At 40.8% G+C, this 25714-nt stretch overlaps 1 protein-coding gene across 1 annotated transcript in view; it reads left to right on the top strand.

Moving 5' to 3' along the window:
• Positions 1-25714, top strand: part of PKHD1 (PKHD1 ciliary IPT domain containing fibrocystin/polyductin) — a 236301-nt gene that overhangs the window by 95863 nt on the left and 114724 nt on the right. The window contains 9 exon segments of the mRNA XM_054514344.1: positions 7040-7247; positions 8392-8537; positions 10308-10502; positions 11380-11505; positions 14108-14241; positions 19173-19285; positions 20129-20219; positions 21329-21463; positions 24590-24725. Of these exon segments, the coding sequence (XP_054370319.1) occupies positions 7040-7247; positions 8392-8537; positions 10308-10502; positions 11380-11505; positions 14108-14241; positions 19173-19285; positions 20129-20219; positions 21329-21463; positions 24590-24725 (1284 nt within the window).

The raw sequence follows: 25714 nt of genomic DNA, 5'->3' as shown, positions 1-25714 counted from the left end.
TCACTCCACAGCAGCACAGGAGATGATCTGGCCATCACACAAAGTGGCACCAGCTGTCTGCAGCTCCCTGCAGGATCCCCTGTCCTTGCCTGCCACAGCTGGAGCTCTTTGTTCCTGGATCTGTCTAAGGACCTTTTTTGCCACAGCATCTTTGGTTGTGAGCTCATTCTAGGTGTGGAGCATTGATTTTGGTTTATGCAATGGCATTACAGGAATATCTTTCCCCTTGTTTTCAGGACTGATGTGACTTAGCAAAGTGACTGGGGGATCTCTGATTAGAGGGAATGTTTGGAAATCTGTGCATTTATGGGACAGCATGCAGGGAAGGTACATTTTTTGCAACGTCAATTGTTAGAAAAGGGCAACAATCCTCAGTAAGATCCTATTATCATGGAATGGTTTGTGTTGGAAAGGTCCTTAAACTCATTTCATTCCAAATCCATTTTCCACCAGACCAGGCTGCTCCAAGCTCCATCCAACCTCACCTTGAGCACTTCCAGGAAAAGAACATGATGGCCCTTGCTTTCTCCAGGGTGGTGTAGAAGGGTATTCAGGTGGAAATGCTTTAAGTGAAAACTGCAGTTTCATGAACAGGAAACATTCAGCAGGACTAGGTCAATTTCAGGGATATCTCCCAGTGGAGAACATAAAAGTTATTCTGTTTGTCCTCTTGTCCAGATGATGTCAGATTTTTTATTTCTGCTCACTGAGAGAAGAGTCAAGATCAGGTTGGATGGGGCTCTGAGCAACCTGATCCAGCTGGTGCTCCTGCTCCTTCAACAGGAGGAGGGCAGCTGGACTAGATGACCTTTAAAGGTCCCCTCCAACCCAAACCATCCTCTGACTCTGATTCCAAACTACAATTTGAGCCCACCTAAAATACCCAGTGTGGTCCTGCTGCAGCTTCTTGTCAAAGAGCTGATAAACTCTTGGGTGTCCTAAGGGTTAACAATTATAAATCCTAGGGATTAAAAAGCAATTATAAATCAGAAAGGACCTTCTATTTTACCTCAGGATGGGGATGAAAAGCTCAGTGCAGTGGCTGTGGCAGGAGAGCTGCTCTGCATCTCCCCAGGAGCTGCCCAGACACAGCAGTGAGTCCTGCAGGACTGCACAGGGGTGGGAAAGCAGCTCCCAGTTCCAGGCAGAGATGTCCCTGTCTTTCTCAAATGTGTAGCATCTTAGGAAAAAAAAAAAACAAAAAAAAAACCAAAAAAAAAAGCCCCAAAACCCTAACAAAAAAAACCCCAAAACCCTAACAAACTCCTCTCATTGCAAAATAAGCTAAAAACATACAAATTCTTATGGAATATACCTAAGACTGGAATTAACAGAGAGCAAAAATAGCTGGAAACATTCAAGTCCAGAGGGTTGACAGCTCACAGTTCAAGCAAATGTTTTTTAATACGTTTAAAAAGATAGGAAAGCAGCTTTCATTCTTCTTTTTCGATTCCCTTTTTGAAACAAACCCTTTATGGCCAGTGACTGGAGTAGTCACTGCAAGAGCTGATGTAGCTGTGACATTTTAAAAAAAAAAATTATAAGATCCAGGTTCATAAAATATTTTTCCTAGTCCTTAATTAAAGATCTGTCACTTGAAGGTCCATTTGGCCATAGAGAGCTGTAGCAGCACATCTGCGTATTATCCTGACTAAAAAGGCTTCCTGGAAAAGATTTTCTATTCCTTTTCACTTGAAGAATTTAATCCATTATTATTTTTATGGTTTGTTTTATTAACTGAAGCAACAGCAGCAAAATGTCTTTGTCATGGATCAAAAATATATTTCAGAAAACTTACCTTTTCCTGAAGCACCAGTTTCCAATGGCAGTACTTCCAGTTATCACTTTGACATTTGAAAATTTTAGGAATGGCCAAGCTAATTTTGATTAGGAAGTGCATTTTGGGTCAGGAAAAGGGAATAATAATAAGGGATTATGGCAATGGAGAGGAAGCTATATTTCTATGATATTCTGAAACCAGAAATGCTGCAGGAAAGTGTGTTGGATTTTATTACCAGAGACAATGATAGAGTCACAGAATGGTTTGGGCTGGAAGAGACCTTAAAGGTCTTCTAATTTCAACTCCCTGCCATAGGTGAGAGGGTTTTAGATTCTTTAAAAAAAATAAAACCAGTTATAGTCCATTGAATTATATTATCTTCTCTTGAAAAGTTTTTGTTGTTGTTGTTGTTTTTGTTTTGTTTTGTTTTGTTTGTTAGTGTTTTTGGGGGGGGGGGTTGGTTTTTTTTTTTTTTGTTGTTTTCTTTTTTCTTGTGTGGAGGCAGGAAAATAGGTTTTCTTTTCACTTTGTTCCTGGAAACTGAAAGCTCCTATTCCAATTTACACTAAAGATTTACAGTATAGCTACAACAGATTGACAAATTATCTGCAGTGTAATTTGTACATTCCCAGTAAGTAGATTTTGTGTCTGAGCCCTGCAGTTCTCGTAAATTCCTTTTGTGGAATAAAGGGATCTCATTACCTCAACTTTAAAACGCCAATAAACAGTCAGAAGGTGTAAAAGAGCTTTATAGTTTGTCAACACCCTAAACAACTGTGTGTTCTCAACTGAGTTAATTAATTTGTGGTAAATAGAAGCAAAAATGAGATGCAGCAGGGTCCTGGGTGTCAGAGGAGAAGGGTTCAAACCCTGCTGCCCTATGACAAAAAGGGGAAGTTTTTAAAAAACATTTAAACAACTTTTGGGAGAAAGACCAACAGATCCATGGCAGGCTTAGGACTGGAACCAGTTCTCTTAAAACCCATTAAAAGATTCCAGTTTGTACCAACACTCCCATGTGTAAACCCTATTCTCCAGCTCTGCCTGACTCTGGATGTGGCTCACACTGCTTGCTGTCAGGCTTGGTTAGGAGGTTCCCAGGCTGTCTAGAGTTAGGTAACAACATGTGCTCCAAAAAGTCTTGTTTTCAGGTCAGGAACATCTGTTTTTCATGAAAGCACCTTGTCATCTTGTCATGTGAATTCTCAGACCCCCTCTCCTTACTCTGTAGTAATTTCTTTCAAACCCCTTTATTTGAGTGTTTCCAACTGTAGCAGCTTCTGCTTTCAAAGCTGGGTGACCAGAGATGGATATCAAACACCCAGATGAAGTTTTCAATGCCCTTTGAGCAACCCACTGTGCACCTGGATGAGGAAATGGCGCTCATGTCAAAGGATTGTAAATAATGGCCTAATTTGTTTAAACCTACAACTATCAGTACAATGCATGTTTTGCATTCTGTGGACAAATTTTCCTGTGACCCTGGGGGTGTGTGCCCTGACACACTTTGCTGGTTTGCTCAGTTTTGATGTGACTTGGAGATATTTCTGTAAATGTCAAATTCACATCTCCTGTTGAGCTACTTAGAATCATGGAATGGTTTGAGTTGGAAAGGACCTCAAAACTCATTTAATTCCAAACCTCTTTCATGGGCAGGGACACCTTCCACTATCCCAGGTTGCTCCAAGCTTCATCCAACCTGGCCTTGGACACTTCCAGGGATCCAGGGAACCTGTGCCAGGGCCTGACCACCCTCTGACTTGGGAATTTCTTCCTAATATCCAATTTAAATGTTTCCTCTCATAGTTTAAAGTTTTTTCTCCTTGTTCTATCAGTACCTATTGGTATCCTATCACTACTTAGGACTTGGTGAAACTAGCTGACCTATAATCCCACATTGATTTATGAAATATTTTGTATTAGAGGCCATAAGAAATTAAATTTATACTCTTTTTCCTTGAGAGTGGCATTGTACAGATCAGAATTGTTTCATTCTCAATATTTTTACCAGGTCAATACAAGACGGCAACTTCACATTATGCTTCTAACAGGAAGCATAACCAGACTTCTGATGCCAAGATATTCCCAGCCTTAAGATTTGTGATTAATTAATTTGGAATTAATTTTCAAATCCCTTACATTTCTAGGCTGCACCATTCTTCTCTGCTCCATATTTAAGGGTGTTCTGTAAATTCATTTAGTAAAGTGCTCAATTTTTGTATTGCCTGCAACAGCTTTTTGTGTCTGAAGGCTCTGTCCTGTACCTTTAACATGAAGTCACTTCTGCTTTAGATCTCAAGATGGGTTTTTTTTTCCAACTCGTGCTTAGTTAATTATTAAAAATGAGTTCAATAATTAAGGAGTTATACAGATTCATCTATTTTTCAGCATTTGGAGTGTTTCTGCTCAGTACATTTTGGGGGAAGAAATAATTTAAATCCACCACAGCTGTTGGTCTTTTTCCCCTCAAACAGGTAATTTATTTACCTGTTGCACAGCTGAAACCCAGGCACTGAAGGTTATTTTATGAATTTTGCATGTTTTAATCAAAACAGAGTTTGTTTTCAAGGGGAATATATTATAATTAGGGCCAAGAAGCCTCAGTTATGGTCCCTCATTGACACCAGAAAGATGTCACTGACCATATCCTGTGTGTCACCTGTGCGGCTGGAAGTAGAGGAGATTCTGACCTGAAGGTGTTGTTTGTGGGAATATAAATGGGAAATAAGGAAATGGATAAATGTGGTGCTTAGGGACATGATTTGCTGGTAGGCAGGAAAGAGCTGAGTTAATGGTTGGACTTGATGGCCTCACAGGTCTTTTTTTAATCTTAATGATTTTATGATTCTGTGAAAGTGGGATCTATTAGATTTGTTAGTTTGTTTGGTTTGGCTTTCCCTAACAAAAATATACTGAACTTATTGGAAAATGGAAGTAGATTTTGAACATGCAGAGAAATATCTCACCCCACCTAGATCAGGGAAAAAGGTACAACAAACTGTGGAGTAGGAGAAAGGTAGCTGAACACAGTAAGAGGTGAAAAACAAGAAAAAAGTAAATAAAGGAAATGGGGGAATGTTTGGATGCCTTGAATATTTTTTAGAAGAAAAACCCCAAATAACTGAGAATGTTTTTGGTAAAAATTTTTGAGTCAGAGCTTGAAAGTGGAAAAAAGCCTGAAAAAAGCCTTTTCCATTGGAGCATGTTTTGAATGCAGAATGGTGTTTCCCACTCCCCAGTGACATGAGCTGTTGCCCAGCAGTGCTGCTGTGGAGTTTGTGTGACAGATGAACTCCACAGGGGTCAGTTGTGTGTCTGGACACAGATGCATGAGAACACACATTAACACAGGCACACAAATCAACACCAGAAACAAAATGTCCAGAGCTGGAGAGAAATTGTGCAGTGCTCCACGTGCAGATGGCTGCTGCCTGTCTTTATGCCAGCCCTAAAAATTCACAAGAATCACTCAGTGGAAGAAGGAAGGTAGATGAATAAAAATGAAGAGAGTGCTGCTGGTAAAAGAATGCACACAGGATGGTATTAAGAGGGGATTTTTGAGCTGTATTGAGGATGAGGTCTTTGATGTCAGTGCCTGTGAATGGTGAAAGGTGGGTTTTGTCTAGGTCTGCATTAGAAAACAGTGTGGCCCTATGGAAGCAGAGCTGTAGGGTGAATGATGTACATGCTGAGGATGGAGGCTCCACATGTTCTGGGGGCTGCTAGAGAGTCATTCCAGTCTGGTTCCATTGGCACCTACAGTGCCCTATGTGTCCTTTTGCATTTCAGCTTCTGCGTTGGTTTCACAGATTCCCAGGATGGGTCAGGTTGGAAGGGACCACAGTGGCTCATCTGGTCCAACCTCCCTGCTCCAGCAGGGCCATCCCAGAGCACAGGGCACAGGATTGTGTCCAGACAGTTCTGGAATATCCTCAGTGAGGGAGACTCCACATCCTCTCTGGTCTCTATTCAATGCTTGGTCACTGCACAGGAAAGAAGTTCTGCCTCCTGTCCAGGTGGAACTTGCTGGGGTCAGTCCCTGCCCGTTCCTCTGGTGCCATTGCTGGGCCCTGGAGCAGAGCCTGGGCCCTGCTCTGACCCTCCCTGCACACAGGGACACCCAGGGCTGAGGGCCTCTCTCAGCTGTGCCTCCTCTCCAGGCTGAACAGCCCCAGCTCCCTCAGCCTTTCCTCATCAGGGAGATGCTCCAGTCCCTTCATCAGCTTCATCATCTTCAACACCCACCACTGGACTCCAAGAGCTCCAGGTCTCTCTTGACCCGAGGAGCCCAGAAGAGGACATAGAAAACCAGATGCACCTCATAGGGCTAAGCTGAACAGCAGGAGATGTTTGATGCCTTCCAAAAGAGTTTGAAATAACTTAAATGAAGGATGTCTGGGAGATTTTCTTAGCTGGAAGTTGAGAAATTTCAAGTTTGATTCAAGAAAATGTAATAATACAGAAGTATCTCAGGTGTAGATGCCCATCATTGACACACAGAGCAGGTGCTCATGTATACTTCAAGATAAAAGAGTATAAAGATTTTATTCTTCTGTGATTCTGTTGTGAATTTATTGTCTTGGAGGTGCTACTTCTTATTTCCATCTTCATTAAGGAAATAGTTGAGACACTATTATATAAGTAATGAAGACACTGGAGTATAAGAAACAAGAAAGTGAAACAGGATATGGACAGAGAAGTTTGCTTAAAATAATTTGAAAATGATTTATTGGATGCAACCTCTACTCTCAGTGATTTCTGCTATTATTACTTTCCTGCAGTATGACCAAGGAGGACAGTAACTAGCTGTGGGCTAAAGGTAAATGATGATCTACTGCAAGGGAGGGAAGGAAAGTATTCTAAAGGTGGATGTGTGAGGCACACGCTCTCCCCTGATGGTGTTCAGTGTGCTGGACCTCACTGCACCAATCTTTTCCAAAGCCTGAGAGGGAAATGTCAAAAGTTAAAGCAAACTTCATTAAGTGAAGAAAGGAAGATTATAGGGCAACACTTTTCATTGCTGGGGCTTGTTACACACAGATTTCATAGAATCATTGAATTATTGAATGGTTTTGGTTGGAAGGAACCTTAAAGAGCATCTCGTTCCACCCCCCTGTGATTGAAAGAGACACTTCCCATTAGACCAAGTTGCTCTGAGCCCTGTCCAACCCAGCCTTGAACCAGGAGAATGCTACTTCTCTTTGTTTTTTAAGTTGAATGGCTTGCTTTTTAACTTTTTTTTTCCCTTGTTCTTTTCAGGCTGGATGCCCAAAGTAGTTTTCACACACTTGAAATCATCAGCTAATGCCAGTGACACACGATTGGTGCTCCAGGAACCTGTTGATTGGCAACCTGGTGATGAAATCCTGGTGGGAAATTCAGGCCTTGGAGATGCACAGCAGCAGGAGGAAGTGGCTGTAATCCAGTCTGTGAACAACACAGAGCTGCACCTTAGATCACCACTCAGGTATCCTTTCAGAGATTTTTATAGCAGAGAGCTAAACAAGGAGAAAATTTGATCAAAGTCAGGATTTGCTGTTCCCTGTGGGACATAATAACTATATAAATCCCTTTAATAAAGGTGGCCAGTGATATTTCAGTTCCTCACTCCCCCTAAAGGTAGTGGACGTTCAATCCTGAATGTTTAAATTCTATGTTTAAATTCTGTATCATCCCCTTGGAACTCAGAAAACCTTTGAAGCAGAAAACACTGATGGCCAGTAAAGTCCAGTGGTGTCAGTATAGGAATGACAAAGAAATTTCCTGCATATTCAATTCCTTGAGAAAGTGCATATTTTTCACAAGAAATGTATGACTTGTGTAAAAAAAAATCCTCTGTTCTTGATTGATTTTCTTAAGTAATACGCTCAAAGTAAATTTTTTTACTATGGAAATGTGCTTCCATATTTCCAGTGGGTATTAATTTCACTGCCCTACACTTTCTTTATCTATTGTGCACGGAGGTCTTGGACAGACTGAAAACTGCACTTCTTACATTATCTATCTGGAGGCAACCTAACTCCAATGCCCAGAAAGATTAAGGGTATTATTGTCAGAAATATTTTGGGCTCAAGGAAAAAAGTCCTGATGGTTTTCACCCAAACCTGTTTTGGGAAGAGAATTCAAAGGCTGAAATATGTTGTTGTAAATCTCATGGAATCATAGAACATCCTTAATTGGAAGGGACCCACAAGAATCATTGAATCCAGTTCTTGGCCCTGCATAGGGAAATTCCAAAATCACCATGTGCCTGGAAGTGTCGTCCAAATGTGGTTTTGAGTTTTGGCAGCCTTGGGGCTGTAATCACTTCCCTGAGGGGCCTGTTCCAGTGCCCAACCACCCTCTGGATGAAAAACCTTTTCCTAATAACACAACACAATATAATATTATATACATAATCGAAGGAAGGGTTGAGAGCTTGTGAAACAAAAAGATGAAAGCAAACATCAGACAAGGAAAAGCCTGTCTAGCACTGATTGTGCCACTGTCCCTGCTGAGAAAAGGACTGAAACCAGCTCAGAATTTTGGAGTTTATGGTCAAATAACAAGAAATCATAAATGTAATTGTCTCAATCTGGCAGGTGCAGATGATATTTTTTGTCTTTTGTTAGATACTCCCACAGTGCTGGAGAGGAATGGGGCAATGACCAAGGTCTGCCTTCCAGTGCTGTGGTGGCACTGATCAGCAGAAGGGTGGTTGTTCAAGGAAATGTCACACTGGAGAGGATGTCCCACCTCAGGCAGTGTGCAAATGCAGGTGAGGAGGTCTTTTATCACAGAAATATACTGGGGAGGAAAACTGCTCCATTAAAATCCCATTGTGGCAGCCTCACTGTGTATTAGAACTCTTTCTTCCTAGGATAACTTTGAGATAATTCCAATGCCAGGAAAGAGAGTTTGTCTTTCCAAACATTGTTTGACATTGAAGTGTGAAGTCTTGGGAGTTGAACTGCACTTCATTGTAATATCTCAGATGTATCATTTTCACATTGTTGTTTCAAGCCATCTTGGGAAAGACCCTTTAGTTTTGCCTGAGCCTAAGGGTGTAGAAAAGAGAGGATCTTCTGAAAACATGTTTCAGTGTACATAATATATTAAATTTTTAATTGTGTTTACTATTTAGTCTCTTTAAGAAGAAGGAAAAACAAAACAGCCCAATGCTGTTTGTACTCTTTAGCGTAAAATATTGAGACGTTATTTAGTGTTTAGGGTTGCCAAGGAAAAAATAACAGGTGATGCATAAAGTATCACTGGTGAAAAAATGTTAAGTATCTCAGTTCTCCTTTGGTTTTACCTGTATGAAATGCCATGGAGTTTGACAGGTGGATTCTGATTTACACCATCTATTCAAGAAGCAGAATCAGACACAGTGATTATAATGTGAGGAGAGTTAGGTTATCTGGCAACCCAGGTGTAAGGTTTCCTTTAAAAAAAAGTGCCTTGGGCTTTCAGACTGTGACACAAGACTTCATTTGATATCCAGCAACCAGCTGCTTATATTACTCATGGATTTATGGTCCATTTTGTGTGGAACTCATAAATATAGGCTCTGAAACGCACTAACCGTTTGAGGTTTTTATTTGAGTTAAAGGATAGGAGGATTTCTCAGAGGAGTCACCAGAAGAGGAGTGAGCAGTGTTTTTTGTGGTTAATTTATCTTCTTTAAAAGAAAAATGAGCATTACTGGGCTTCAGCAGGCAGTGCTGGAATTTGAGATCCCCCCTGCCCTTCCACTGAACAAGCCCAAGTAACACATTCATAGTCTGAATCTCATACCAAAAAATCTCACACCCATGGAAGGGCCTTTCAGGAATTTTACCCATCCCTGTGATTTAATTTTTTGTCATATCATGGAATCCAAGAATGGCCTGGTTGGAAGGGAAGTTAAAGATCATCTCATTCCACCCTCCTGCCATGGGCAGGGACACCTTCCACTATCCCAGGTTGTTCCAAGCCCTGGCCTTGGACACTTCTAGGGATCCAGGGGTAGCCACAGCTTCTCTGGGCAGCCTATGCCAGATCCTCACCACCCTCACAAGGAAGAATTTCTTCCTAATCTTTATTGTTGTCTTGAAACTGTGGGTAGCAAGAGTTCCCCATCCATCTGCAGGGAGAGTCAGGAGAGCAGAGTTTAAAAAAACAAACAAAACCAGAATGCCTCATTTCAGTTTAGTTCTATACATCCATACCCAATCTCCTTTTCAAGAACCTCATCTAAGGGAAATCAGTGTCAAATCCCTCTTCCTCATGCGTACAATTATCTAAAATTAACTCCAAGGAGGTGTCCAAGACATAAAACTACAGCTTCCTGCTTATGATGCATTTCCCTCCAAAATGTCCAGACTTAAGGAGAGAGCCACACCTATTTCGAAGGACATCAAAAGTGTTTGCCTGTGTTGCCTTTGAGCCATGTTTCAGATCCCTGCTGGAGGTGGAGTCTCACTGGGTCAGTGGGGATGATCTCCCCCTGCACATCCCACCCCATGGAGAAGGTGCCACTCACAGCTGTCCCTGCTTTGTGTCCTAGGTCGCTCTGGGTGTTTGTACAAGAGAAGTGAGAGGCAGCTGGGCTCTAGGGACCTGGGGGCCGTGGTGTTTGTGGAGGCCTTCCAGGGCCAGGCAAGCCGGCTCCAGCTGGAGGGGATCCAATTCCGCCACGTGGGCCAAAAGTTCCAGCCCCACTGCAGTGCTCTGACTGTCACTGGCAACACCTGGATGGCAGGTGAGCTCCCTGCACTGGAAATACCCACCTTCTCCTGCCCAAAGCTGGAGGAACCCTCAAAACCTGCTTGGCTATTGAGTCAGTTGGCAAATTGGATTGCTAAATGTGAAAAAAATCCCCTCACCTCTAGTCTAAGCCCAAGTGACAGAGTGGTTTCCCCTGCTTCACTTCTTTTGTATCTCTGCTTCTTCCTAAAACAATATTTTTTTAATGCTATACTGCTCTTTTGATGTAGAAGAGAGTAGCTCTGGAAATGAATGCACTAAAGACACTGAGGGAGCCCAAAAATGCACCAAGACACTATGAGGGAGCCCAAGACACTATGAGGGAGCCCCTTCAACTAGCCAGCCCAATGACTCAGGGCTGGCTGCTTGCAGGGGCCAACATTTAATTTTATCACCCAGAGGTTAAGAAACACATTAAGTGCTTTTGACTTTGTCACTGTTAAGTGCCAAATCCACCTCTGTGGAAGTGGCAGTGAGGGCTCTGAAGACTGGAGGTGGTAGGGGCAAGTTAGGTGGGCTCAAAGAATGTTTTAAGGGTGCTGAATGGATTTTCCCTTCCTAAGGTACATTTGCACCTGTCACAGAATAATAAAATGGTTTGGTTGGGTTGGTTGGGTTGGGTTGGGTTTGGTTTGGTTTGGTTTGGTTTGGTTTGGTTTGGTTTGGTTTGGTTTGGTTTGGTTTGGTTTGGAAGGAACCTGTGCCATCTTCATCACTGAGTGAGGGTCAGGGCTCCCTGGTGGCAGAAGGCAGCCCTGGCCAGGATCTGGATCATGGGAAGGTCACCATGCCTAGCTAGAGAAGGGGTGTGAAATACCTGCCCTCAATCTGCAGGTGATTTGTGCTCACACCACTCACTCCCTTCCTTCCAGACTCTTACATCCGTGGTTGTTGTGTTCTGGACTCCTTTGGCCAAGGCCTCCATCTGAGAGGGATCTCCAACCTCAGCGTGGACAGCAATGTTTTCTACAACATTTCAGGCCATGGGCTTCTCCTGGGTAAGTGAAGCAGGCAAATATCCACACTACATACAATAGCAGCTTGTGCTGGTTCCCATGTGCATGGAAATGCTTTGGAGGAAAGAATCGCACATCCTTAACTGTACTCTGAGAACTTTAATCATATCTTCTGCAATTTCTGGTGTCAGTGAATTTGGAATAAAGCTCCCACAATTCCACATACAACTCCTAGCAGCTACTTCCATTTGGCCAGCTCTCTTTCTTCAGGTTAGTCTTCACTTGGTAGATATAAATTATTTTTCAGTGAAAAAATACTAGATTTTTTTTTTTAGGGGATGGATTAATCTGTCTTTGGAAAAGTGTCATTATGCCATATTTAAGACCGCAACTCAGTGAAGCATTTAAGAGAATATTACCTTTAACTTCAGTCATTTGATGTCGAAGATAATGGAATGAAAGCATATGTTAAAAGTTAACCAGAGGATTTAGCACTTAAATAAATTGGAGCTTGGAGCAACAAAAATGTTAAACAACAAAATATTTCTCCTAACTAACCATCAGGAGACTGACTTCAAGCATCTTCTGCTGAGATCTCATGTTTCCTGAATACCTAAAGATACAGCTCGATTTTTGTTTTCCGTAAGAGATGGGATAAAAATGACCAATTATGAGATAAACAGAGGGAAAAAAAAAAAGCCTTCAATTCTGATCCTGCAGTTCCCACCACACAGCAAATCCCTGTGCTGGGTGCTGTGTATAAACAAAATGAGGAGTGATATATTAAACAGGGAAGATTATAAACCCAAAGTGGTTATACACACCTTGCAGATGAAGAGAGCTGGCTCACAGAGATGCAAGGACTTGCCCAAGCTGATGTACAGAGCCCTTGCAGCCATGGGGAAGCAGAGCAGGACCTCCAAGCTTCTGGCATCCCTTGGCTCATTTGTGTTGGGATCTGTGTCTGAGTTAAAGGACTCTGAGCCGAGCTGAAGTTTCAGCCTGAATACACCTAATCCTCAAGATGCTTTTAATGGCTTCACTGTCAGCAGCTCCAGAGGGTCTGATGGATTAATTTATATATAATTTTGTTGCCTGTGAAGGAATATTTATTATTACAGCTGGCTCTTTGCAGCTCTGGAATTGGATTCTCTCAGTGATTTCACCTAAAATCCTTATTTTCAGAGGGTTTGCAAGACCATCACAAAATGCCACTCTGGGCTTAAAATTATTGACACACAAGGTATGAGCTTGAAAGTCAAAACCTCAAAATTGTCTATGGCTGTCAAAAGACTTCTTTAGGATCTTTTTCATGCTCTGGTAGAAGAATTGTTTTTAGTACATAGAGACTGGAAAAAAATGAGAAAGCTGATTCCATCAAAATACTGAGGGAAGGCAAAAAGTATTTATTGCTATCCCAAAAACTAAAGGGCACAGGTTTTCTTGTGAAGTGGCTTGTATTTGGGGTAGTAATGATTTGGGAAGGGATCTATATTATGAACAGAACTTAAGCTATTTGAGGGTAATGACTTCTGTTGGATAAACAAAACTAGATGGATGTGATTTGCTCCTAATGTAGGCCAGAAAGAATGGCCTATGCATAGATTCCACACAGGATTCCACTTTGTATTCTGCTTCAAAAGAGCAGCAGTGCTGATCATAGAATCATGGAGTCATTAAGGTTGGAAAAGACCTTCAAGGTCTTCCTGGTTCTGGAAGTTCAGCCATTAAATTGACCCTGCCAAGCCCACCACTGAGCCCCGTCCCCAGGTGCCATTATCTCCATGGCTGCAAACACTCCCAGGGATGGTGACACCACCACTTCTCTGGGCAGCCTGTTCCAATGCCTGACCACCCTTTAGGTGAAGAATCTTTCCTGATATCTAACCTAAACCTCCCCCAGAGCAACGTGAGGCCATTTCCCCTTATCCTATCCATGTCTCCTTATTTGGACTTGGCTTGTATGGGACTGTCCACTACTCGCCATTGGGTGGCCCATTTCTTTACAATGTAGTTTAAAAAATATTTATTTTGTTTTCTTCTTCCAAGTTCTGTACTGTAACTAGATCTAGGGCCCCCCAAGAGGTCTGTGTTGTCTAATCAATTGCTTGATTGATTTTTTCCCTTTCTCTTCTCCTACTCCATTGCTTAGGGGGGCAACCCCCCAGTTTTGTGCCGAGTTGCACCAGGTTTTTTTCAGCCTGTTTAGAAATTTTCTTACATGTAAGTAGGGCAGTGAACGGAGACAGGAGATAAAGAAGACTTTGAATTCTAGTACTGCCAGGAGCATGCCTGTGTGTGCATAGGTGAGCCTCTTTCCCACTCTGAACCACTGAGTCTCTTTTCTCAACTGTAAATCTGCTTTATAATACATCTTTAATTTATTTTAACCATAAACTTGCAGTCCAGAATATATGACTTGTGGTACAGTCACCTATAATATCTCGTACAGGGAAATATATGTGAATATAATACCTGGAGTTGTGTATATTGAAATGAGAATCATGATAATAGAGGGTTTCCAGCTATATGTACATTTATGTTTATTATGTTTAATATTTATTATTATGTTTATTTTTCTTTTTTCTTCCTCTTATTTTTACTTTTTTTTCCTTTTTTTTCTTCATATCCTTTTCTTTTAAAGGTGAAGGACTTGAAGAGGAGAACAAAATTAGTAACAACATAGTGATTGGCCTTTCTGCAACTGATGGTTTATCCAATATTGAGTCACTGTCACCAGCAGGGATCTACATCAGGGCTCCCGCCAGCCACATCAGGGTAAGAAGTTCTGGTATAAGACATAACATTTCCTTTCTAATCAAAGGTATCAGAAAGACACAGAGCTTCATTTATCTGGGAGATCACATACACAATATTTGTTTCTTGGCTGAGCTGTCAGAACTTGTGCTTGTGATGGGATATTGAAACAAGTGCATATTACAAAATAAATTATGTTCCTGGGTAAATTTATTACTGAGAATTTTGCTGTGTTGGAGTGGAATGGAATATTACAGTGAGAGAATTCATCCTGAGGTACTTTAAAATGTTGTTTTATTTTATAATGCTCACAGATTCAGAAAACTTGGAAAAAGTTTAGTCTCAGATTCTCTAGAATTTCTGTTATTATTAAAAAAAAAAAACCCTCAATTTTAATAGACTGACTACAAAAACACTAAAATTCAGCAGCATCAATTACACCTCTGTCTGGATTTAAAATCACATTTCCCATACAGCTGAAGATTTACATTCCAGGATGAGAAAGAGAGTATGTTCCCTGTCCTATGAAAACGACATTGATTTTGAAAGACATGAAGGTTCTCTATTTTAAATGGTTATAAAACACCAGGTTTTTAAAGAGAACAGCCACACATCAAAAAATTGAGCTCAGAAAAAATACTTCTATTCACTAATTCTCTGATGCTTTCTCTTACTTCATACTCTTTTTTAGTCTTACATTTCAGAATGAAGAGTCACTTTTATGTGTTTCATGGAAAAATATGATTTTCATCCACTTCAAACCACTTTTCCTTCCCAACTATTTTAAGAAATTACATTGAAACTGACCTTTCTTATCACACTTTCAGCAGTGAAAAATGCATATTTTCATTTAAAAAATAATCCTAAGCTGTTCTATTGTTAACCCCCAGTAACCAAACCAATTAGTGTTTGTGAAGACCTAATCACCCCTGGGGTTTCTGCTCCATGAGGAAAGATTTTCACCTAAATTTGAAGGTGAAAAAGAGACCAACACATTTCCTATGTTTTTATGAAGACAGGAGCACTGAGGAAGGAGAACTTTTCTGCAATTCCCTCAAGGCCATATTTATCATTTTTAAGGCCATCAAATATGGTTTTAAAATACAACAACCAGGCAGAATCATGAGAATTTCAGCTCCACTAAGCACAGAGTTTTGTACTGTCATGCACTGACTTACCCTGGAGCTGTTCACTCCATCGCCAGTGGCTCAGCTTTTGAAAAGGTTTGCTGCAATTACCTCCACAGGTTCCTGGGAACTGCCTGTGCTGGGTTTTCAGCACATTTATTCATCCCTCCCTGCTCACGTGAGTTTGCAGATATAAAGCTACAGCTGTGGCTGTGTACCCCAATATCAGGGGGTCGTTTCTGCTCTCCAGAGGTGTTCTGCTCCAGGCAGGGTAACAGATGGCCCTCAAATGGTTGCTGATGACCTTCATAATCTTAAGGAGTGGAATATTTGAGGAGTTGCAGCAGCAAAAGGAAAACTCGAAGAAGTTGCCCAGCTTAAAATTGTTATTAACTGCTCCTACTGTACAACAGGACCAAGCAGTGCTCAGGAAGGCAGCAAAGCACAAGGATATTGAGAGAAAAAGTCACATTTCTCCCTGGTAAAATAACTGGCGACTTTTCCTTAGTGCAATAATAATCACTAAATTCCAGGGGTGCTGGTGCAGCACCAGCATTATGATGCTGTAGTCTTAGCACCTTTTCTCTCATGAAAATTCTCAGATCAATGACTCAAGCTTTTTAGGTATTTATAATCCTAGTTTATTTCTTTTCAAACTTCCATTTGAAAGATGTAATGGGAAAGACTCATCTTCCACTTGTCTGGTTCTCAGGCCAGAACCTGAAATAAAAACTTTCCCAGTTTAGAATTTAATTTTAGGTGTTTGTCAGTCTTTTTGTTTATTGGTTTTGTGTTTGTTTTTTGTTTATTTTCAGATTTCCATCCTTTGGTTACTGGTTTTAACTTGGCTGCTATCTTTAAGGCAGGGACTGCAGAAAGCTCCAGGTCCAAGCTGTGTAACATCTTCTGTGCATGATGGGTTAAGCCTTTCCACAGTGAGACCTGCAGTAATGTTTTCATAACTAGTCAATTTACTTGGGAGCTTAAATTTGCATCGGTGGCTGAAGGGCTTAAATTTCCTTGAAATTCAGTGGTGGCCTAAACGGTGTGGAAATTGGGACAGAGCAGTCACTCAAACCTGAGCCTACAAAGACATTTGGAGACCCAATTCCCACTGGTTTCCATTTGACTTAAGCTCTTAAGTGCACTGGTGAATCAGGCTGTTAGACTAAATTTTATACTCAGACAGTATGAGTGCAAAATGATTATTACAAGGTTAGTATAATTTTTTTAAAAACAGTGTGTAAGCCCAGGTTATCACTTTTTAGAGTCATGGACAATCTCATTTGCAGGCTGGTTTTTTGCCTTTTAAATGCTATCAGTGCAAGGAACTGAAGATGCTCCTCTGTGATTTTTTTTTTCACTGAAATATCCACCCTGTGTCCTTGGTTTTCTTTTTGTGTGCAGGAAAAATAATTCAAAAAGTGGGTTTTTATCTTTTTCTGTTGTCTCTCTTGAGCCTGGTGAGTTTTGGCCTTTTTGTTGTTCCAATCCATAAACATTCAATGCCCTGAAATGCCAGAGCCAGCATGCAGTGCTCATGCATAACAACATATGGACTGGGTTTAAGAAATCCAGCAAGAACCTCCCTTTCTTTTCTTGCCTTGGTGTTGAGGACTGGAAAACAGCTCAGATGAATGAATGGGGTGGAGCTCAGCTGGTGTGTCCGTGTCAGAGGAGTGACTGATTGTCACACTGTTGGTAAATGCATTTGTTTCCTCGTGTCACCCCATCCAGCCATTCTCCACAGCACCAAAGAGGTGAGGCTGCATCTGTCTGGCACCGTTTTCCCACTGTTCCATCCCTGCTGAGATCTTTTCCAAACAACCCTTTCCTGCAAAGTGGGCCCACACCAAAGCAGGCACATTGTGAGTACTCACTCACATCCTGCCCAACTCTCAAACTGTGAGAGTGGTGCTGGGAACACTGTCCAGAGCTTTAATGTCATCTTTAAGGTCAACAGTTTGAGTCCCAGCTCTCTGAAAGAAATTCATGAAATATTTACACCAGCAGAGTTGTAACAGTTAAGAGACAATTAAAACCATCAGCCACTTGATTTTAGTGACTTGCAGTGCATACCTCCAGGTTTTTGGCATGCTCAGGGAGGTAATTTCTCTCTGGAATTTTGGTTGCATGGACATTTCCATTCGTAATATACTGACTTCCACAAAGAATTGATTTCCACACAAAATTCCTTGCTTGCCTAAAACCCCTGCCCTGCAGCCACGAGCTGGCTGAATAAATATGCAGGTTTTTTTTTTTTTTTCCTTTTCCTTATGAATCATCTGTAGAACGCACGATTGGAGTCGCAAGTAAAATATCCTGGAAATGATGTGACTGGACTGCAGAAGTGTTTTGTTAAAGAAAAAGGGTCTGTGGCTGCACTTTCAGAAAAAGCAGCAGTTTTACCAGGGGATAGAGCAAGCAGAGCTCTGGGTCTCAGTACTTTATTCCTTGACAGATGTCAGAGATCAGGACTGCAGGGAGCACACTTGGATGGGTCAGAAGAAAGTAATTGGTATATGGAGGGTTTCACCTCGAGGTCACCAGGCTCAGCTTTGATTTGGACCATCAGGGACCAAAAAGTCATTAGTATTTTAACAGTGTCCAGTGACCTATGAATGGGAGTGGTGGTGCCAGACCTGATCTTAGAGAACAAGCCCTCCTTAGAGCTGCAAGAAAGGCCATCTTAGACCCCCCTCAGAGAGCCACATACCTCTAGAGAACAATTAATTTTGTCTAAGGACAGACCAAAAGCACTGCCTTCTGCACATGCCTATGTCTTATTATTTTTTTTCCTAAAAATGGAGCTAAAATCTACCAGCCTGGACTTCAAATTTTCACACACCTAAGGCAGGTGAGAAGGACATGCACAGGTGCACACATGAAGACATTGCTATATGGGCACCACGACCCACACCCAACTAGGCTTGGCTGCTCTCCAAATTAAGCTGGCAAGAGCAGGTTTTTTGTCCTAGATTAGAAAAGTTTAGAACATACCCAATACAACTCATATAACCTACTTGATTCTGTAAGTACCAAACTCCTAATTTTAAGGCCAGTTAGACCTTATGTCAACTTATTTTTATTGTTTTATTATTTGCAACACAAATAATGTTACTCAAGTGCAGAATTTAGAATGCAATTTCTTTAAGAGATATTAAATGACAATAACTTACAGCACATCTTCCTATGGTTATTCACCTACCCTGTAAAAAATGATCCAAACCACATAATTTACCACAGGTGTAAGGAATTTTAATTGTTCAGTCACTGACATATCCTGAAGATGTTCTTTGCTTTCTCTTGACTTTTAGGAGTCTCACTCTTTCAATGCAAATATTTTCTATATTTCCTTATCCTGTGTTTGCTTTGGGCGATAAGAGAAATATCAAGACTGAGAAGGAAACCAATAAACTTGATTAGTTTGTGATTTACCTTTGTAATTAGTTTGTGATTTACTTTTTATTCCTGACATTTTCATATATAGAAAAGAGTTTATAGACGTAAGTTTTCAACACATTTTTTTCTTACCTACTTCTTGAAGATTTGTGAGAACAGTATTTTTCTGCCATTTGTCTCTATTGCTTGGCCAATCCTCCATGTCTGGTTTAAAAAAAACATATGTTTACAACTGGCCCAAGGTCAAAGTGAAAACAGAACAAGACAGGGGACACAGAAATGAGGTCCAAGTCTCCACCAGCCAATTTACCAGAATTTGAATGGATCACAGCTGGGATTTTCATTTGTGTGTTTTTAAATTGATTTTAATTTCCAGAAATCTGTGCTAACATTATTTTCATAGTCACATGTTCCTCTCTACAGGGTAACACAGTGTGTGGTGCTGGGTATGGCTATTTCTTTCATCTCTCCCCTGAGGGACCATCCAAAGTGCCTCTCCTGTCCTTCAGTGAGAACACAGCTCACTCCTGTACAAGGTACTTGGGGAGTTTGGTTAAGGAGATTTGCCTTCAGGAAATGGTTGTGCCATCTATAATTGCAGTGGTGGGCAGAAAAGGCCTTGCCCCTCTTTTCAGGACTTTCCCCCCCAGTTTTGCACCCTCTTTCAGGTCCTTGTCTCTTGCAAGCAGAGTTGTCTGGAGCAGGGCAGGATCTGGATCAGGAGCAGATTGTGGGAGGTGTCCCTGCCCATGGCAGGGTGGTGGAACAAGATGATCTCTAAGGTCCCTTCCAACACTCCCTGATTCCATGGTTCTGTGACAATTCATGCAGCAATTGGTCCTTTAGTATCCAGGAATAGCTACTGACAAAAGTTTTAACCAGTACTTCCCTAAAACAGAAAGAGAATTGGAGAAAGAATATTAAAAAAGAACATTGTACTGAAAATCAGTGGTTGAGGTGACATGAATTTTAATCTGGATATTAATCTGGATTTTAAATCTCTGAGAAGGTCAAACCTAGTGCTGCATTCAGGAATGCATACATTTGGGCTGTAATCCAAGTTAACTGAATCCAAGATAAAGAAGAGCTTTACCTGTCCAGATTCATGTCAGGCTTACCTAAAAGTGACACTGGCTGAAAACTCATGAGCATGGGGGGATGTTTTGTAGTGAGAACCTCTCAATGGCACTGCACACTCCTTTTCAGCTCTGATAGGTCTAACACTGAAAACTTGTGACTTTGCTTTTAAGAAATCAAGTCTAATGCAGACAACTGTTACAGATTTAAGGTTTTAGATATCAAAATGATGAATAGAAAAATCTGCTTACCGGTACATGAACTGCAAAGGAACAGTCTCCATGGCTTTCTCTCCTAAACAGGCATGGGTTGCTGGTATACCCAGAGTATTTGCCAGACAGTCGTGTTCAGTTCAACAACTTCACAGCCTGGAGCTGCCAAGGGGGAGCACAGGTAGGTTTGTCCCCACTGCCTGCTGTGCTGCTCAGGTTCCAAGTCACCAGTCCCACCTCCACACTTGATTGTCTAAAAGCTCTTGTGCTTCTATGTCCATGTCCCTCATCTGGAAGCTCCTGTTTTAATGAAAGATCCAGAAATTTGATTTGTGTGAATTCTTTTTACTACAGATTCAGTGCTACTTTCACCGGCTGGTGTTCTCTGTAATCATCTAGCATCTGTCTGCCACTGCAATCATGGAATTTTAGAATGGTTTGGGTTGGAAGGGACCTTAAAATCCATCTCATTCCAACCTCCCTGCCATGGACAGGGACACCTTCCATTAGATCATGTTGCCAAATAAAACATTCTCCAAGTATATCTGAGCTGTTCATGAAGATTGCAATAGGTAGATATATTACCTTTATAGAACTGATGGTTTCCATGGGATTATTTTTTATTCTTCTTATAATTTTGCACTTTTTATTTATTTGTATTTGTCTAGCTTTGTTCTCCAGCTAATATGATTCACTATTAATTAATCTGATTTTCAAAAGACACACCACCCTTTATTATGTCATATTTTTTCCCATACTCACAGTTTGGAGCCTGTGATCCTGTTAATTCCTGCCTGATGACCTGAACAGTTTGTATGTGTTTCTCTGTAAGGTTTTATAGCCTCACCCATCTCTGTGACTCTTCCTCTGAAGGTGTCCAATTTTTCAGTGTGATTTTTCAGGCTGATGTGTTCCCTCTCTGGAAAGGCTATTTGTATGAAAAGAAGTAAAAAGGTGATTTGCAGTTTTGTTGTTGTTCTAGGTTTGTTTTCTCTGCATAACTTGTAATTTCTTTGTATGTGGCTGCCCTAGAATACACAAATAACTAAGTTTATTCTGCTTTTTTCCATGGGCTCCCTTTAGAAACAATCCTCTTTCTTTTAGGTGCCCCATTCCAGAAGTGTTCAAGGCTGGGCTGAATGGGGCTTGGAGCAACCTGGGATAGTGGAAGGTGTCAGTGCCCATGGCATGGGTTGGAATGAAATTGTCTTTAAGGCTTCTTCTAACCTAAACCATTATATTATTTGATGATGATATCTATTTTTATTATTTTATTTTCCTTTCATGTAGATTTTCAGTAGCAGGAACCTTGAACTCCAGCATTTATGGATTTCTGCTTGCAAAGATTTTGGCATTGACATTGTGGAAAGCCTGGGAAACACCTCTGTGTCTGATAGTGTTTTAAATGGACACCTTGGGCAAAAGGTAAGAACTGCAAGAAATTTCAATGTCTCTTTAAGTCTCACAGCAACGTTTCAATAGGGATTTGCAGAAATTAGAAAGGAACCTAGAGAACAGCACCTGCTCCATGGCAGATTGGGAAAAACTTGGATTTTAAACAGGTTATAAGGGAATGCCTTCAAGTTACACCAGTAAAGGTTTAGACTGGATTTGGGGGAAAATATCTTTGCTGAAAGGCTTTCAAATGTTGGGACAGACAGCCTAGGGCAGTAGTGGAATTACTTGGAGTGTTTTAAAAACCATGTAAATGCTGGCACTTTGGGACACTGTTTAGTGTTGGCCTTGGCAGTGTTGGGTTGATGGTTGGGCTCCATGGTCTTAGAGGGCTTTTCCAACCAAAACAGTTCTACAGGTTTTTGGGTTTTTTTTTTTTCAAACATCTTTTCTTTACAGCATGGAAGTTTTTGAGATTTTTTTTAAGCATATTTGAAACAAGGACTCTGATTTTTCTGTTTTCATTAGAAACTACTATAAAATTTCACACTATAAAGCATAATCCTATATATTCTTTCTTAAAAAAATTCAAAAAGTGAAAGCAAAATCACAAACACAAAAAGCTGAAGGGTCTTAGCAAGACAAGTGCAAATCTTTTCCTACTCATATTTTTTTCCAGTATTGATATGGTCTAAGAAAAATCTTGGAATTTCACCAAACCTGACTTTTTGAGAGGCATCATAATTTTTCTTTAATCAAGCTTTTCTAACACAAATGCCTGTACACCTTTTGCATTTAGCACCATTTAACTATGCACAAGTGGATTTAGTTTAGTGATTTGAGAATACTGAGGGGGAACACCAGCTCTGGTTTCCTCTGCTCTCTCTCTCTCAGCATCATTGGTCCACCTGGAACACAGAGTGTTACTTTTTACTTGAGAATGAAAAATACTGACAAAATGTAATTTTATTTATGCAGTTAATACGTTCTTCTTCCACTATTTCTTTAGGCAGCTGGACGAAGTCCTTTGGGTGCTACCAGGTTGTTAACAGATTAATAACATGGATAACAATGGAATTTTAGTTACAACTGGCCGCAGATGCTTGTTCATGATTTTGAGGTCTTTTCTTTTCCCCTGCTCAGTTTTCTATTGTTGTTCATTAAATTAATTTTCTTTCTGACTGGCAGAAAAAAAAAAAGTATTTTAAATGAGTTTTCTTTAGAAGCTCACAGAAAGGAACCTCCTTAGCAGGTCTATTTTAAGTAGATGGTTCAGATAAAATTCTGGCTTCACTGTCCAGCCTTGTAGTGTCCCAGGGATGTCCCAGTGAATTTCTCTGACACCAAGGGGTGGATGTCTTTGTTTTTGCTTTTCAGGATCCATGGGAAGACTCCAGTGTTGTTCTTGCTGAGAGATTTAGAGGCGCTCACGCTGTGCCTTGCAGTTTCTTGCAGTTTCTTGCAGTACCTCAAGGGGGGGATTATCTTTGATTATCTCATGATAAGAGCCTCCTTGTCATAATTTACATCTTAATGTATGTAATTCTCCCTTTAATAATGACGTCTCTTTACTATCAATTAAAACTTTATGACATTAATTTAATGGGAACCTTGGATATTCCTCTCTGTTAGCCCTTCCTCTTTTTGGAAAAAAGTGTTTTTAAAACAAAGTTGATTTCTGGAAATATCAGGGCATTGAAAAGTTGGGGCTTTGACCCATTGAAACATTAGTGACAGGGCTAAATCCAGGATTGGCAAAAGCCAAGTGAAAGATTTTTTTTTAACTTCAAGAAATTCAGAAACCCTCCTCCATATTCCCATTGAGCAGCTCTGTCTTTGTGGGACCATTTAAGTAGAAGCATTTCATCCTGGAAAATCAAGAGTTCTGAGACACACAAGGGAGAATTATTGTCTCACACTGGTCTATTTGCTATTTGTTTAAATAAAATAATTAATTTAAAAATATAGAAAATTGGGTGGGATGGAAGAACCAGAAATGTAAGAAAAAAGCCAATAGAGACTTTCTGAGCAATTTGTTACCAGAAACAAGGGATTTCTGCTTAGCAGTGACTTGGAATAGGAGGGCCCAAGGACCAGGACTGTCAATCCTGATGTTTTGGCTTCAGAATAAAACAGCTGATGGAAGTACTGTGTCTCACAAAGATTAAAGATAGCACCTTCTCTTTGAAGTAATAATCTGCTTATAAGAGTCCATTGCATTCTTTCTTTTCGATTGCAGGTGTTTTCACATAGGGTGGATTTTTTGATTGATTCTTTACTATGGCTTCTGAGATATATTCTACAAGTATTCACTGGCCTCAGAAACAGGATCACAGACTCCTGCCAGCCCTTCTTCCTCCAGGCTGCTCACTAACTCTAAGTATATCTTTATTTCCAGCCTGTTTCCAAGACAGTTGGGCAGAGGGTTGTGCACTTTCACTCTGCTGTGGACTACAATCACCCCAAAATCCAGTTTGTTGATTGTGTTTTTCATCTCCTGTGGCTTTTGTTCTTCCTTTCTGTCTTTTTAAGTTCTAATAGACCCTGAAGTCCTCTAGAGCTTTTCAGAGAGCCTGGCTTAAGTGTGTCCCCATGCCAAATCACACAAAATCCCTTTGAATTTCAGTGCTCAGATTTTTCTTAGAACAGAAATAAGAATGGTCATCTTTGCAGAGTAGGAAAAATTCCCACTTGCTGGACAGAAAAGGCAAAGTGAAATGGGGATGTAAAAATCCACTCATTGTGGCTTTTAGGTGGATTCTTTCTTCCTAGGGAATGTCCAATCATAACTACTATGCCACAACTCAAACAAAGGGCAACAAGCTGCCCTTAAAAGCGATGCCATCACCTGCTTCGAGTGGGGAATTAGATGGGTGTTGTCAGAATTTGCCAAACAATGGCTTACATCTGTCCTTTAAACTCCACAATTATGGGCAGTCACACTCTTGCATTCCCAGCTGCTGCATCCTGGATGCTCCATTTCTGGAAATGTTCATGGCCAGGTTAGACAGGACTTGAAGCAACCTGGTCTTTTGGAAGATGTCCCTGCCATGGCAGGGGATTGGAATGAGGTGACCTTTATGGTCCTTTGCGACCCAAGCCATTCTAGGACTCCATGATTCACATGGTGATGTTTCCTTCATTTCTTCACTTCAGGATAGGACCTGTATGTCTGCAGGACTAAGGACTCCCAAAAGATACCAGCTCCTCATCTCCCACACAGCTTTCAGGAACTTTGATGTGAACACTTGCACAGCGATCAGGACTTGTTCTGGCTGTTACCAAGGGCAGGGTGAGTCTGATTTATATTTATTTCCCAGAATTCCCAGATCCCTAGCTTCCCCCTGCCATTACAAGTTCATAATTTCCACAGATGACCATTGATAATTCCTCTGCACAGGCTGAGATTTTAGGTTCTCCCCAGTCTTTCTGGATATGGCTTCATCACTCAGTTGAAGCCACATATTGCATTTATTTTAAGACAAATGTGGCCTGATTTTTGCCCTGATACAGTTTTCTCAGTGGAAATGGGTTTTATACTCTGCCTTGTTTCTGCATCTTTATTTTGAGAGGTAAAATTTCAAGAGTGATGATTTCTTTAAAAGCTGTGACACCACCTCACAGAATTCCACCAAACTGCTTACCGGCCTAAACCTGAGGTGAATTTGCCTAAGATAATGTGTAAACTAAGCATCCTTCTGAGCTTTGAAGAGGTACTCAAAGGCTCTTTGAAGAATGTTCCAACTGCAATTGCCTTTTATATTGTAATAAAATATATTTATATATAGATGAAGACTGTCCTACAATAACATAGAAGAGGATTTCAGGAGATGAGATCAAAGGACAGGAGGAATAGTCAAATTTGGCTTAGTCAGGCTAAAACTGGTTTTAGGACAGTCAAATAGTAACCCATGTCTTGTAGGGCACTCCTGCCAAAGCTGACTTGTTACAGTCCATGGGGCAATGGTTTTCTGACATTTCTGTAAATATTAATGTGCTCATAAACTCTAGCCTGCATGAATATTCATCTTTTTTGTAGCTATCTATGTTTCAGTAGTGAAAAAATCCTCCAGACTCACTTTTCAGGCTAGGCTTTATTCTGCCAGGTGCTGCACATATGCAGAAGAGTCAAGTGCATTTACACCGTGTACTCACCTCTAAAAAAAAGGCAGAATCTATAAGTGTCACTTTAATTTTGGCTGTGGGGCCTCTGAATAAATGTTTGAAGTCACTGAGGAGATGCTGGTAGGGCCAGGAGCAGCACCTGGATCAGGCATGTCT

Source organism: Molothrus ater, chromosome 3 (assembly GCF_012460135.2).
Source record: "Molothrus ater isolate BHLD 08-10-18 breed brown headed cowbird chromosome 3, BPBGC_Mater_1.1, whole genome shotgun sequence".
Taxonomy (NCBI): domain Eukaryota; kingdom Metazoa; phylum Chordata; class Aves; order Passeriformes; family Icteridae; genus Molothrus; species Molothrus ater.
Note: the sequence above shows the minus strand (reverse complement) of the source record. Positions and strands in the feature narration are given on the sequence as shown.